At 57.0% G+C, this 13,270-nt stretch overlaps 4 protein-coding genes across 4 annotated transcripts; 2 read left to right on the plus strand and 2 right to left on the minus strand.

Annotated features, from left to right (window-relative positions):
- Positions 1–682: 682 nt before the first annotated feature.
- Positions 683–2,325, plus strand: CHGG_10762 (uncharacterized protein; the record flags this gene model as incomplete). Its single annotated transcript, XM_001226028.1, has 4 exons — positions 683–774; positions 839–1,357; positions 1,413–1,996; positions 2,063–2,325. The coding sequence occupies 4 exons, from the start codon at positions 683–685 to the stop codon at positions 2,323–2,325; spliced, it is 1,458 nt and encodes a 485-aa protein (XP_001226029.1).
- A 1,993-nt stretch (positions 2,326–4,318) lies between these two features.
- On the minus strand, positions 4,319–6,300 carry CHGG_10763 (uncharacterized protein; the record flags this gene model as incomplete). Its single annotated transcript, XM_001226029.1, has 2 exons — positions 4,319–5,652; positions 5,718–6,300. The coding sequence occupies 2 exons, from the start codon at positions 6,298–6,300 to the stop codon at positions 4,319–4,321; spliced, it is 1,917 nt and encodes a 638-aa protein (XP_001226030.1).
- Positions 6,301–9,162: 2,862 nt separating this feature from the next.
- On the minus strand, positions 9,163–9,825 carry CHGG_10764 (uncharacterized protein; the record flags this gene model as incomplete). Its single annotated transcript, XM_001226030.1, has 1 exon — positions 9,163–9,825. The coding sequence occupies one exon, from the start codon at positions 9,823–9,825 to the stop codon at positions 9,163–9,165; it is 663 nt and encodes a 220-aa protein (XP_001226031.1).
- An 885-nt stretch (positions 9,826–10,710) lies between these two features.
- On the plus strand, positions 10,711–13,167 carry CHGG_10765 (uncharacterized protein; the record flags this gene model as incomplete). The annotated part of the gene is made up of 3 exons (XM_001226031.1): positions 10,711–10,792; positions 10,911–12,477; positions 12,540–13,167. 3 exons carry the CDS (start codon positions 10,711–10,713, stop codon positions 13,165–13,167), a joined length of 2,277 nt encoding a protein of 758 aa, XP_001226032.1.
- Positions 13,168–13,270: the final 103 nt, after the last annotated feature.

Below are 13,270 nucleotides of genomic sequence, written 5' to 3' on the forward strand. Positions count from 1 at the left end.
CCCCATGCCCCCCCTTCGACCACCCCTGTCCTCGTCAACCGCCCCGCCGGCCAGAGCCGCGCTCTTCCATTCACGGATATTCAGGAACGTGAGTTCCGCGATTTGGTCAGCCCAGATCGAGCCCCACGTTAATGAAGGGCTGCCGACCGTAACCCGGTTCCACCACGATGCTCTTGACCAAAACCTGGTTGGCGGAGATTGTGGCTTTTCCTGTGCAACCAACCTCTGAGGCCTCGTCCCGGTTCTCGGGCCCCTCTTTCTTCCTAACTGCGACTCCACCCTGACCGTTGACGATGCACTCGGCCAAGGACCTCCTCCGGTGGCGTTACCGGGACGCTTTTCCCATAATGTGCGCTCGGTTGACGCTTGGTATCTGGGGGGACGCCTTGGCCCTCCGTGCGGGTTATGCCGAGTAGGGAAGTTTATGTCGGGGATCGCACCTAGCGCTGGCCTTGTTCCGTCGGGTTCAGGCCAGGACATCCGGGTCCATGTTCCCGTTGATCCGTCTCTTCTGCGTTGGTTCCGTGTTTCGACGCCCTTCGTCGCGTCTCTTCTTGGCCAGCAGTTGAACCATAAAGGGGAAGAGGGCTGCTCCTCTCCTCTTGTCCGTCTTCCCCTTCTCCAGCACCTCATCCGCCATTCAAGACAGCTTTGTTGCTTTGTCTGATAGTAGCTTCACACAATGGCCGCTAAGCTCTTCCTCGCTGCCGCTCTCGCGGCGACTGCCCTGGCTGCCCCTGTCGTCGAGGAGCGCCAGAACTGCGCTACCCTCTGGTACGGACATACATGTCTTGGTTCGATCGATGCATAAGTAGCTAACAACAATATGTTTCAATAGGGGCCAGTGTGGCGGTAATGGATGGAACGGCGCAACTTGCTGCGCTTCCGGGTCGACTTGCACCAAGCAGAACGACTGGTACTCCCAGTGCCTCCCGGGTGGCGCGGTGACGACTCCTGGTACTACCACCAAGCCGACTAGCACCAGCACCAGCACCAGCACCAGCAGCCGCAGCACCAGCACCTCCCAGGGCGGTGGCGTTTCTTCTTCCACCAGCAGCCCTCCGGTGGTTACCAACCCCCCCACTAGCATCCCCGGCGGTGCCTCGTCGACGGCGAGCTACACTGGCAACCCCTTCTCGGGTGTTCAGATGTGGGCCAACGACTACTACAGGTCCGAGGTCCACACCCTCGCCATGCCTAGCCTGACCGGCGCCATGGCCACCAAGGCTGCCAAGGTTGCCGAGGTCCCCAGCTACCAGTGGATGGATCGCAACGTCACTGTCGACACTTTGTTCTCTGGAACCCTGGCGCAGATTCGTGCTGCCAACCAGGCCGGTGCCAGCCCGCCGTATGCTGGGTAAGTGATCACGAACTCCCCCCGGCGTCTTTTACATTTCTAACCGGATGAAAAGTATCTTCGTGGTCTACGATCTCCCGGATCGTGACTGCGCCGCTGCCGCCTCCAACGGCGAGTGGTCGATCGCCAACGGCGGTGCCGCCAACTACAAGGCCTACATCAAGCGGATCCGTGAGCTGATCATCCAGTACTCGGACATCCGCATGCTCCTGGTCATCGAGCCCGATTCGCTTGCCAACATGGTCACCAACATGGGCGTTGCCAAGTGCGCCGGCGCTGCCTCGACCTACAAGGAGCTGACCATCCACGCTCTCAAGGAGCTGAACCTGCCCAACGTCGCCATGTACCTTGACGCCGGCCACGCCGGCTGGCTCGGTTGGCCCGCCAACATCCAGCCCGCTGCTGACCTGTTCGCCACTCTCTACAAGGACGCTGGCAGGCCCGCTGCCGTCCGTGGTCTGGCCACCAACGTTGCCAACTACAACGCCTGGAGTGTCTCCTCGGCCCCGGCCTACACCTCGCCCAACCCCAACTACGATGAGAAGCACTACGTCGAGGCCTTCAGCCCGCTCCTCACCGCCGCCGGCTTCCCCGCTCACTTCATCACCGATACTGGCCGCAGCGGCAAGCAGCCCACTGGTATGTTTCTGCCTTAATCCCCCTGCACATTATGCATTGAAACAATATCTAACATCACATCCACAGGCCAACTCGAGTGGGGCCACTGGTGCAACGCCGTCGGCACTGGCTTCGGCCAGCGCCCCTCGGCCAACACCGGCCACGACCTGCTCGACGCTTTCGTCTGGATCAAGCCCGGCGGTGAGTGCGACGGCACCAGCGACACCACCGCTGCCCGCTACGACCACAACTGCGGTCTGGCCGATGCCCTCAAGCCCGCCCCCGAGGCCGGCCAGTGGTTCCAGGCCTACTTCGAGCAGCTGCTCACCAACGCCAACCCTCCCTTCTAAGCGGGTGATGGCCAGGGGCGTGTCTAATGTGTTGCCCCTCAGGAGGATTGTTTTATTCTTGTACATAGTTACCAACCGCTTCAGGGTACCGAGGCGGGTTTGCTAGAGAAGTTTGTACATAAACATAAACGAGTGTGACGACTATCAAGAGTTTGGACCACAAAACATCACGAAGAACTCCATGATCCCAACCCCCCGATATGAGCACACTCCCTCTCCAAAACTCTCTTCCCTACCCCCTGTTGACCTCTTTCCCCAACCACTCGAGCACCTCCTGCACATTCCCGGCACGCACCGCCCTCGGCTCACCACCTAACGGAAACACCTGCTCCAGCGGCTCACCCCCCAACCGTTCCAAGCTCTCCTCCTCCCCCCGCCCAGGTCCCGCACCATCATCAACCAGCACCGCATTCCATCCCGCCCCCAACGCCCCCACCACATCCTTTGCATACTCATCACCCACGTACACCTTCAACCACGGCAGAACTGTACCCGTCTCGGACCCAGACCTAGTAGTAGTAGTACCAGCACCAGCAGCGACAGCCAGTTCATTAGCGAGACCCTCCGCGGCGTCAAAGATGCGGCGGTCGGGTTTGGCAAAGCCGACATCGTAGGACATGGCGTGGAGGTCGATGTCGTAGTCACCTCCATGTATGTGCTGCTGGCGGTGGTCGGGGTTGCTGGAGAGGTCTGTGTGGTGGGAGTCTGTGCCGAAGCGCAGGGGGCGCACGCGCAGGCCGAGGGAGGAGAGGATGGAGGGGACGCGGTCGTCGGAGTTGGTGATGACGCCTATTGTGGGGGGGACCCATTGGGACGGGGGTGATGGTGGTGGTTGTTTGAGTGATCGGAGCAGCGGGGCCACGCCGGGAGAGAGGGTGTATCCTTCGTCTGAGGCGAAGCGGTGCAGGAGTTTGGAGGCCAGATCCTTGGGTAGTTCTGCACTGTTGCCCGCGAGGGGTTGAAAGGTTTTGGTGATCACCTGGTGGCGTATCAGTTACGGTTCTCATAGTCAAAAGGAAGCGAGGGCTGTGATGCTGACGTTGGTCCACCACCTTGGGGCACCCATGCCGTTGGCCTTGCCATAGTTCGGATGGGCTTTAGACTCTGATGAAAAGGCTTTCTTAAAAGAAGCCTGGACGTCTTCAGTAGTGAAGCCGTCAAGCCCGCATTGCCGTGCAACTATTGCATATTGTTCGGCCACTGGTCTCTTTGGGTGAAACAGAGTCTCGAAGGCGTCGAAGCATAGGAGTAGATTACGCCGCGCCATTGTTGATCTGGTTGGGGAGGAAAAGGGTGGGGGGGTGAGCCAAGATGTGGAAGTTTCACTTTCGATGACCGATGGTAGGATGATAATGAAGGAGGGTTTGTACGAATACACTCATTATCTCATTTGAATTGATCCGTTGAAATTCTTAAACCCTAACCCCTAACCGTGTTTTACAAGCCCCTGTCGTCTCGCCTCCATCACCGCTCCGTTGGGCAGGTATCGGCTCCTCCATCCCACGCAGAAGGGCTAAACCTTTCTTCCAGTATACTTCGATGAGGAGTGCCATATGGAAAGGATATGGAAGCAGTGGACACTCTACCAAGCCAGGCTGAGAAACCACATCTTCAAACTGACAACTGATATGGACGAAAGAAAAGGCAGCCATGCCATTTGGTATCTGGGTACTAGTAGCGATACAAAACTAAAACAAACAAAGAGAAACAAAAGAGTGTAGGTGGGACCGTCATCAACCAACCGGGTCTCCCAGGACGATCAAACAGAAAAGCAGACGTTCCAACACGTAACAATCGAAAAAGGTATTCCCCCAAGCCAAGTGGATGCCACGGTTCTTTTTGCCCCCGCCCCGCCGTCCCCTTCCTCTAACAGCCCATTGAACCAACCGTGATCCCCCCTCCCCCCAAAGCCCAACCAACTAATAACCAACCAAAGCAGCATCACAATCCGGAACCTCCTCCCATGATTCCATGGCCCCCACCCCCCCAACGCCTAACCAGACATATCCACGTCTCGATCCACAGCAACAGCAGCAGCAGCAGCAGCAACAGGAGCAGGAACAACCCTCACCCCCGCCGCCGCCGCCGCCGCCCCCGACGTCAACGGTAGCCCATCCTCGCCGCCCTGCATCGCCGGCGCCTGCTCACTCTTCTCCTTATACAGCGTCTCACACCACTGCTCGGCACTAACCACCGTCCTCGTCAGCACCTCCCCGACCTGCGCCATCATCTCCAGCGCCTCCTTGGCAAACAGCAGCGCGAGGTGTGCGCTGTCGCGGGTGCGCGCGCCGGGGCCGGCGTCAGCGGTCTCCTCGCCGCCGCCGCGCCGCCCTTCTGTCTCGCGCATGTAGTGGAATTGGTAGCGGCCGGGGAGGCTCATGAGTTGGCTGTGGACGAGGTTGCGCGCGTTTTCGGGGAGGGCGCCGCCGGTGTATTTGGAGACGGTTTGCACGGAGCGGTGGATCACGCGGAAGAGCTCGTCGCGCAGCTCGTTCATGCGCTGGAGGAGGCGGCTGCGGTCTTCGGCTGTGGCGGGGGTGGGGGCGGGGCGGTGGTTGGCGGTTGGGTTGTTGTTCTGTTCGCCGTCGCCGCCGCCGTCGGCTTGGGATGTGCGGTCGTACTCGTCGATGACGCCTCGGAGCTTGACAAGAATGTCTTGGAGGTACCCGTTGGTGTCTTTGACTACTCCCAGGCAGTACTTTAGGCTTTTCATACTCTCCTGCTTCATGGCGACGCCCAGTCCAGAGGTGGTGACAACGAACCGCTGGCCCCATTGTTGGGAAGAACCCGGGGGCGGCGGCGTCGTCTGGTCCTCGGCCGCTTCGGTGTATGCGGGCGATTTCTGGTCGTCATAGGCGGGGAGCGTGTCGACGGTGCTGACCGACATACGGCGGTCCTCGCCATCGGCACCCGAGTCGTGCGGGGAGGCGTGCGCAGTTTTCTTGCCCTTGTCGTGCCTGTCCGACCGGCGCCGCTTGCTGTTCCCGCGCTCGTCCGTCTCGATATCCGTGGTCGAGCGCTGTTTCCGGCCCCGCATCGAAAAGAGCCACCTCATCCCACCCTCCACGCCTGTCTTCCGACCCACCGTTTCCACCGCCGGCTTGACCAGACTTTCGACGTACTCGGCGCCAGACTTAATGTGGGGCGAGTAATTCTTGCCGGTATTGTAGGCAGAAGCAGCGCCTTCGATCGTGGTGCCTAGTAGCGGATATGACGTCGTGATGAGCGACAGTAATGGCTCGACGCCCCTGCTACCGTTACGCCTATGCGGCGACGGACTCGAGGTCTTGTGGTCTCGGGACGTTCTGCGGGGTGACGAGGGACACTCTGTTCGGGAGAAGAAGGATCAGCATTTTGGAGTATCGAAACCAAACAATGTTATAGCGACGCACCTGTTCTCATTTGGCCCAGTGCCTCGGCGGCAATCCTGACGTCGGGGTCATCCAGGCTCACGCTGCGGCTCGGGCCCAGGTCCGACGACATGCTCGGCGGTGACTCCACCGGGTCGAGGTAGCTGGGTTTGTAATATGTTGTGAAGGGGTTGAGGCTGGGCCAGTGGGTTGGTTGGGGGGCGGGATGGGACGGTTCCGGTGGTTTCGGGAGCGGCGCATGGCCGTGGGTGCCCGTGACAGACGAGAGCGGCGGTAAGGTGTGGGCTGAAGGGCCCGCGGATAGCTCTTGAGAGGGCTGGATGGGAGGTAATTCGAGTGCGAGAGGCGGGAGTTGGAGCGACACCGGGGCATTTCTCTGGGCCGAGTAGCCGTTCGCCGGCTTGGCCTCGTCGGTATCATGGCTGACGGAAAGCGGGCCTGTGTTTAATCTTGATGCATCTGTGGGCAATCCCGCTGAAGTTGTGGTGCCCGTTGTTTGCTGCATTGCGGCCTCATGCGGCCCCGAATCCGCTCTCGGCGGTGCAGGTTGCGTCAGCGGCGGGCGGTCGGCGGCCAGCATGTGACTGCGACCCTGCTCCTCCATCTTGCTGTTGTTGACCACAGACGGGAGAAACCAGCGGTGCCGGTGGTCGGAATCAATTTGACATTGACATCGAGGATTAGGCCAATCGCGAGTTCATTCGATTCGATATCCTTCCCAATCGACTCGTCGCCCGCGGGCCCGATTCTCTGTGCGTTCTCGCTCGATCGCTCGTTCGACAGCTTCGGTTGGCGACTCAATCCCGTGGTATTTAATTAAGAATTACGAGAGGCCACCCGGCATCCAACCCTTTAGCAGTCGCTGGGCTCGTTCGTGGCGGCAAGCAAACTGTTTTTGGCCAGCCGGTGTGGGATGATCCAGTTTCGTCTGGGTTCGGTGTCGTTCGGTACCCTGACTTCGGACCAAAAGCGCCGAGAAGTAGGCAGAGGGGCAATGGTATATAGGTAGGTATCAAATGTTGCGGCGCAGCGCAGGGCCGGGCCAGAAGTTGCAATAACCAATATTCAAAAATATAAGAACTGCATCGGGTGTGCAGACGTCAATTATTGTACTGGGAGACGGACATGGTTGCAAAACGAGGTTCTTGGGTCTTTTCAGGTGGGACAACGTCAGCTGAGCGGGATGACGGGGAGACTCCCAGCAAGAACGGGATGAGATCAGATGCCAACGGCAAAATGCATCCAAAAACACAGGGCCCCACCGTGTCTGGGTTTGGGGTTCTTCCACATGGTTGGATGGGGCAGAAACGGGGCGGGCACGGCGGGGAGCCACTGAGATGCCCTGTACCGCTTACGAGACTGTGCTCCGAGTGTCACATGTGAACTCAAGGCAATTCGGATCTGGAACTTCCCTCGAGTCCCCCCTCCCATCGTTTTCTTTCCAAAGCACCCCACAGGCCGAGGTATGGATGTCTGGGCCCTGACTACCCGTATTTGGCGTGTCGATTGGGCTGCCCTCAAGCAAAGCTGGATGCACAAGAACCGGTACATGCATCGGCAGATTATGAAACTTGTACGGAGCACGAGGAGTTCAACCTCTTCCGAGCGAGCATCTTCGGTCGCCTTGGCCGTTGGTTTGTCGTGGATGATCAATCACCAACGGCTGGCTACCCAGCCACAATGCAGGGCCGAAATGCCCAGCAAGATGGACCTCCATAATGCCCGGGCTTCTCGGGGAAGCCAACATCTCGATTCCGGGCAGTAACCATCTAAAAATACACGCATGCCATTTGCCATGTCATCCCATGTGAGCGATGGCAAACAACGCTTGTCTTATCAAAGGCATGCGGGGTAACTCAGGGATAAATAACCCCCGGGCTACTTTTAGTCGCATTTGTGGCGAGGGCATTTGGCCATGGATCTAGGGCTACACGATTAACGGGGCATTGTGATGGGATACGCGCTAACCATGCAACTAGGGGGATCATGATTCAATTGGAGTGCAGTGAGAATCTCACTGTTCCCGACTCGATTTCTCAATTCAATAAGGAATAAAAGAGAAACCAGAGTACGGTCAAGATACGGAATACTCGTGGCAATAACGAGTTTCCTCTACGACCTGGCAGACCACGAAGCTCAAGGACAATCCAAGCGCACTGGAATTAATAGCCCTGGCGAGAAAACCTGGGGCGCCTCGTCCCAACATAACATCAAAGACACGAGTCACACGACTCACTGACATCAGTTAACGTCATCGACTTTAGTCTAATTAGGTACCTATGCAAAACTATCCCGCATCAAAGATCAAAACATAGGTGCATGTACATATCTAACGGCATACTTACAGGCAATTACAAATTCATTAACAGAGCCGAAATATTACCGTATTCATTGTTATAGGGCTCCATATAACCACGGACCAAGATATGACCAACACCATCGTCCACATGCACACTGTTCGTTCAGGATTGGGCTGGTTCGGATGGGCCCGGTTCCATTGCTCTCCTGTCAGGGATAGGGTGCCATCCAATGAACGGGAGCTGCCCCCAAACTCATGATAAGTCGTCTTATCCTGTCCGGAGGACAATATTGTTCTGAAACTTTTTCGTTAACGTGGTCCACCCCCAAGCGGCGCACACCCCCAAGCGGCGCACACCCCCAAGCGGCGCACTTTTTCACAACCACACGACAAGAAACATTAATTACACCACCACAACGCCTATAATACACCGAAACTATACAGAGTTATATACATCTGACATTACCACATCTCCCTGACACGTGCGCGCATTGTGCCCAGGCTTTCCACACTTGCCACAACGCCGTGGAGCCGTCTCTGTTCGACCCCGCCGACCACCATTTTCCCGCGTTTCACGCTCTACCTGTTCCTGCACCTCTCTCTGGGCTAATAGATCATGTGCATCTCCTACAGTAAGTAATCCTCCAAGACGCACACGTGTTTTTTTGGCCGTTCGGCGCTTGCTCAGTGCCTCATTTGCCTTCTGTAAGGTACGTATCTCACCCGTCATTAGGGCAACCGAGTGCGCCAACGCCTGCGTCCCCTTCGCAAGCTGGTCGACAACAGTGAGAATTTGCGTCGGCAAGCTTCCCTGGTGACGGGCAATCCGACTTTTGATTTACTCGGATTGCGAGACAGCCTCTGTTGGGTTCCGTGGCGTCTGGGAGGACCAAGGATCGGCAGCGGCGGGGGGGGGGGACCAGTTGGTGTTGGCATCCGTAACTTGACATCCAGCTTGGATATCACTGAATCGGGGTCAAAAGGTACTAGACCTGCACCTCTGAAACCCCCTTTGCTGTTGCTCTCGGTCATGGCGGCAAAGTGGGCGGCTTTGAAGGCGAGGAAGAACTCGACCTTGGTGATGTGGTTGATATGCGCTCTGACGAAGTGCTCGATTTGCCGACCGTACGCCGTTTTCAGGACACTAAAACAACCAACATCGAGTGGCTAGGTTATATGGGATGAGTGAGCCGGCAGGCTGATGGTGACAATGTTGTTCTGCTTGCAAAAGGCTTCGAATTTGGCCGACATGTGACTCTCATGCGCATCAAGCAGAATCAACCGATACTCACCCTTCGTACGAGACTTTGTGTGCTTATCAAAGTGTTTGATCCATTCTACGCCGGTCTCGTTGTCGGTCCACCCATTGGAAGTTGGTTTGATAGCCCAGTCGAGCGGAAGGTTGCTCTCCGTGTACCAGTTTGCGAGGCGGTACATGCCTTGCACGATCAGAAACGGCGGGAGGCACCACCCTTCGCCATTGATGCACTCAATCGCCGTTGCCCATTCCCTATTGCCAGGCTGAACTGCCTTGCCCCTTCCACGTCGATCAGCGCGTGTCACTACCATAGACGCGCAGATAACGCCCATCATAAAGCCGGTCTCGTCGAAGTTGTAGAAGTCGCAGTCGTGGATGCCGTACTTCGCTCTCATGTTGTGCACAAGCTTGAACCACGCGCCAGTAAGCTCTGGATCTTCGCAGAGGGCTCTCTGGAAGTCATATGCGCGATTGAAACGCGTCTTGAGTTTTGGTTGTCGCTTGACGAACTTTTCGGCCCAGTGCTTACCGACACGTCCGCCGTCGCGTTGCGCGAGTAGCAAATTGGCCATATCTTCAACACCAGCGTATTGGGGCGCGAATCCTCGCGTATCTAGGTCTAGTATGTAATGGACAACTGCTTCTTCCTCGGTGATTGTCAATCTATGGGCTGCAGGACGCGACTCTAGCTTTGGCGTTCTGTTGGAAGGTAGACCAGGAGGTCTGAGCACAGGAGGGTCAATGGGTCAAGGCCCAGAACGTGGTGGCAAGAGATCGGTCGGCTTAGGCCGGAGAAGATCACTCGACTTAGGCCAGGTGCGGTTGCATGCGGTGCCACCATCGCTGCTCAGAAAGAAATATCACGGGTTTGGAACCCCCCTTACAGAGGGGAGAGGGGGACAATGACAATTGACTTTGGCAGAGTCTCAGCCTCCTAGGCTCAGCCGTGTGAATATCCATCTTCCTGTGTGTGTGACATCTTGGGTCAGTGGCTGTTGGTCTTCCAACACGTTCGTCCGTTCATTCTGTAGCGGAGAGTACTTTCAGGCACATTGTAGATTGTCGCGGCTTTCCGACGGCTAAGCTTTTTTGCCTTGCCGGATGGCTTCAATCGCCAAGATTATCTGGCTTTCTTTGGAAGGGATTGCCATTTTTGGTTGGGGAGAAAAGTGGTGGACGGAAGTCCCTGCCAAAAACTTTGCTGACCGCTTTCCAAATTCTAGTAGTTCTGCTTAGCAGAAAAAGGCCCATAACCACTAACAGTTTAATGTGCGGTGAGCAAAGACTTTTGGTAGGGACAGCTGTAGAAGATAGGAAGGTGTGTCGCGTAAAAAGATGCCCCGCTTTGGGGGTGTGCGCGTTATGGGGAAATCGCTGTTTCATGGCCCCGCAATCCCCCAACATACCGTACATGTATGCTAGCGGTGCCGGGAAAGCAGTCAACAACTCGCATTAAAATGGCGTCCCCGGATACGACCATGGCTGAAACCATTAGAAAGCAGGGCAACGAGTTGTACAAGCTCGGGAAGCTCGCAGAAGGTGGGTGCCCTGGCCCCCGGTGTCTTTCACCTCCAAAGTCCAAACCCAATTTTGTTCGAGAACTTCGAATTTTCACCGTCGTTGACCGAATACAAACTTACACCTACTTCACCCACAGCCGGCCGCGAATATGAGAAGGCGGCCGCACTCGCACCCAACGACCCATCGCCATTTTCCAATCTTTCTAGCGTCAAGTTTGAGCTGGGAGACTATTCTTCTGCCATCGAATACATCCTCAAGTCTCTTCAGCTCACGCAGGATGATTCAGACGCAGCGGTCAAGAAGAAGAAGACTCTCCATGAACGCCTCGCAAAATGCTACATACACGGGAGACGATTTGAGGAGGCCCGAAGCATTTCCGAGAAAATAAGGGATGGTGCTGCCGCCGACCATGTCCTCGGTAGCCTGGAAGCCCTCACCGCCTGGGCGACGGCAGGAAGTGCCGTGGATGTACCAACGCATCGGAAGTTGATGTTTGATCGCCTCCCTCGACTAATGACCGGTTTGGAGAGTACACCCGAGTACTATGCCATCGGGCACGACACGGCAGAATCTCTCTTCGACGAGCGCCTGATAAAGTCCTCTTCGTCTCAGGACTCGGTATCCCTAATGTGGTGCGGTAGCGGCGACGGTCGTCATGTCTTCAGCACCCTCGTCATGGTGGGCATGCAGGAGATGTCACAAAAGAAACGAATCTGCAAAGACCTTCACATCACGCTCGTGGACATCAATGCGACCGCAATCGCCCGGACCCTCATCTTTCTTGACATGATGGTTTTTTACTCGTTCCTAAGGATCAAAAAGACCCCGGGAATTGAGGACGCATCCACTATCATGGCATATCTGTATGCTACCCAGGTTGTACCAGCAGCAGTCAACGAAAAGCTTCAAACGCACATTGAAGCCGTCCTTCAAGGCCTTGAAACCGAACATGAGCCTCTATATGACTGGCTTTATCTCTCTCCCACAACCCGCAAGGCGGTTGCGCAGGTTCTCTGCCGATGGCAGAAACCTCCCCAAAAGGCTTGTTACAGCCCAGGTACCATTAGACGCACCATCTTAGAGAGGGTCAATGACGAGAGGGCCAAGAGGTCGGCAATGTACGGCTACGACGGCCGTACGAAGACGGAGCCAGGCTTCAAGCTCGACCGTAAGAGTTTCGAAGACCTCGGCGTGGTCCTTCCGTCCAAAGGCTTCGCCGAGAGACGAGATGAGCCGCTTGTCGCCTTGATGAAGCGGTACAGACAGGGATCTGAAGATGCCAAACAAAAGCTTGCAGCTCACATCGATGAAAACTGGGTCACCAACTTGACCCTCATCGACTTCGACTATTCCGAAGTCCGCAACTACGCCGACGACCCGTTGTATCCCATGGTGGACGACGAGGACGAGGTACCGGCCATTGAGGGCGACCCCACCGAGATTGCCAACATGTTTCCAGCAATCTCCAGCAACAAAGGGGTGCTTGAGAATGTCGGAGATTTCTTCACCACCACAGCTCTGATGCTGGCCAGACTTGGGGGAGAGAACCGGCTTATGATCGAAGCTATGGTGGGGGAGATGACTGACGTTATGGAGCGCCTTCGCTGGGACTGTCTCGAAGCCCGGTCCCCTTTGCCGGATGCCAAAATCAATCCAGCTAGATTTCCCCGCCAGTATGACCGAATCCACATGAGCAATATTCCGTAAGTTTTCACCGTCTACCACAAAGTCTGACTTTCAGATCTTTGCTAATAACCCCAAAAAGTGATTACGTCGGCGGTATGTTTCCCCTCGCTCTTTACGCGCGACCGCTGCTCCGTGAAGGCGGCGAGTCCAATCTGAGATTCACCGTCCTCCTGAACCCCCCCGAGTTCAATTCCCACCAGCACTTCCAGTCCGAGTACTTGGTGTTGCACGACGACAAGCGCATCAAGGACCACTTCGCCATGGCTCGCATACCCGGGTACATCGAGGGCGAAGAAGCTCTCGGCCCCATGGATAAATCCGACATGCTGCAAGTCATGCGCATGACCGGCTATCCCCACCTCACCTCCCTCGACTTCGTCGCCGAAGGCTACATCGTCTGGGGCGGGTGCCGTCCCAAGCGCCTCTCCCGCGGCAACAACGACCTCCTCCCGCGCGCGGTCCTCGAGAAATGGCTGCACGCCTTCTTCCTCAAGACCTGCCTACCCTTCCCACGCAACACCACCACCATGAGCCCCGTCTACTCCCCGCTCAACCTCACCGCCCTCCTCCGCCTCGCCACCCACCTCGCCCACGCCGGCTACCCGGCCCACTGGCTGTCCGCCATCCTCGCCGACCTCTGCAGCGGCGCCATCGCCACCGCCGCCCGCGCCCCGCGCGCCCTCATCACCACACCGGGAGCATGTTGATGCCGCCCCCGCCGGTGATCGCCCTGTCCACCGCCCCCTGGGTCGCCGAGCTCTCTACCCTGCTGAGTCTCTGGGCCCCGCTGCTGCCGTTTGGTCTGACAGC

This window comes from Chaetomium globosum, genomic scaffold (assembly GCF_000143365.1).
Source record: "Chaetomium globosum CBS 148.51 scaffold_8 genomic scaffold, whole genome shotgun sequence".
NCBI lineage: Eukaryota > Fungi > Ascomycota > Sordariomycetes > Sordariales > Chaetomiaceae > Chaetomium > Chaetomium globosum.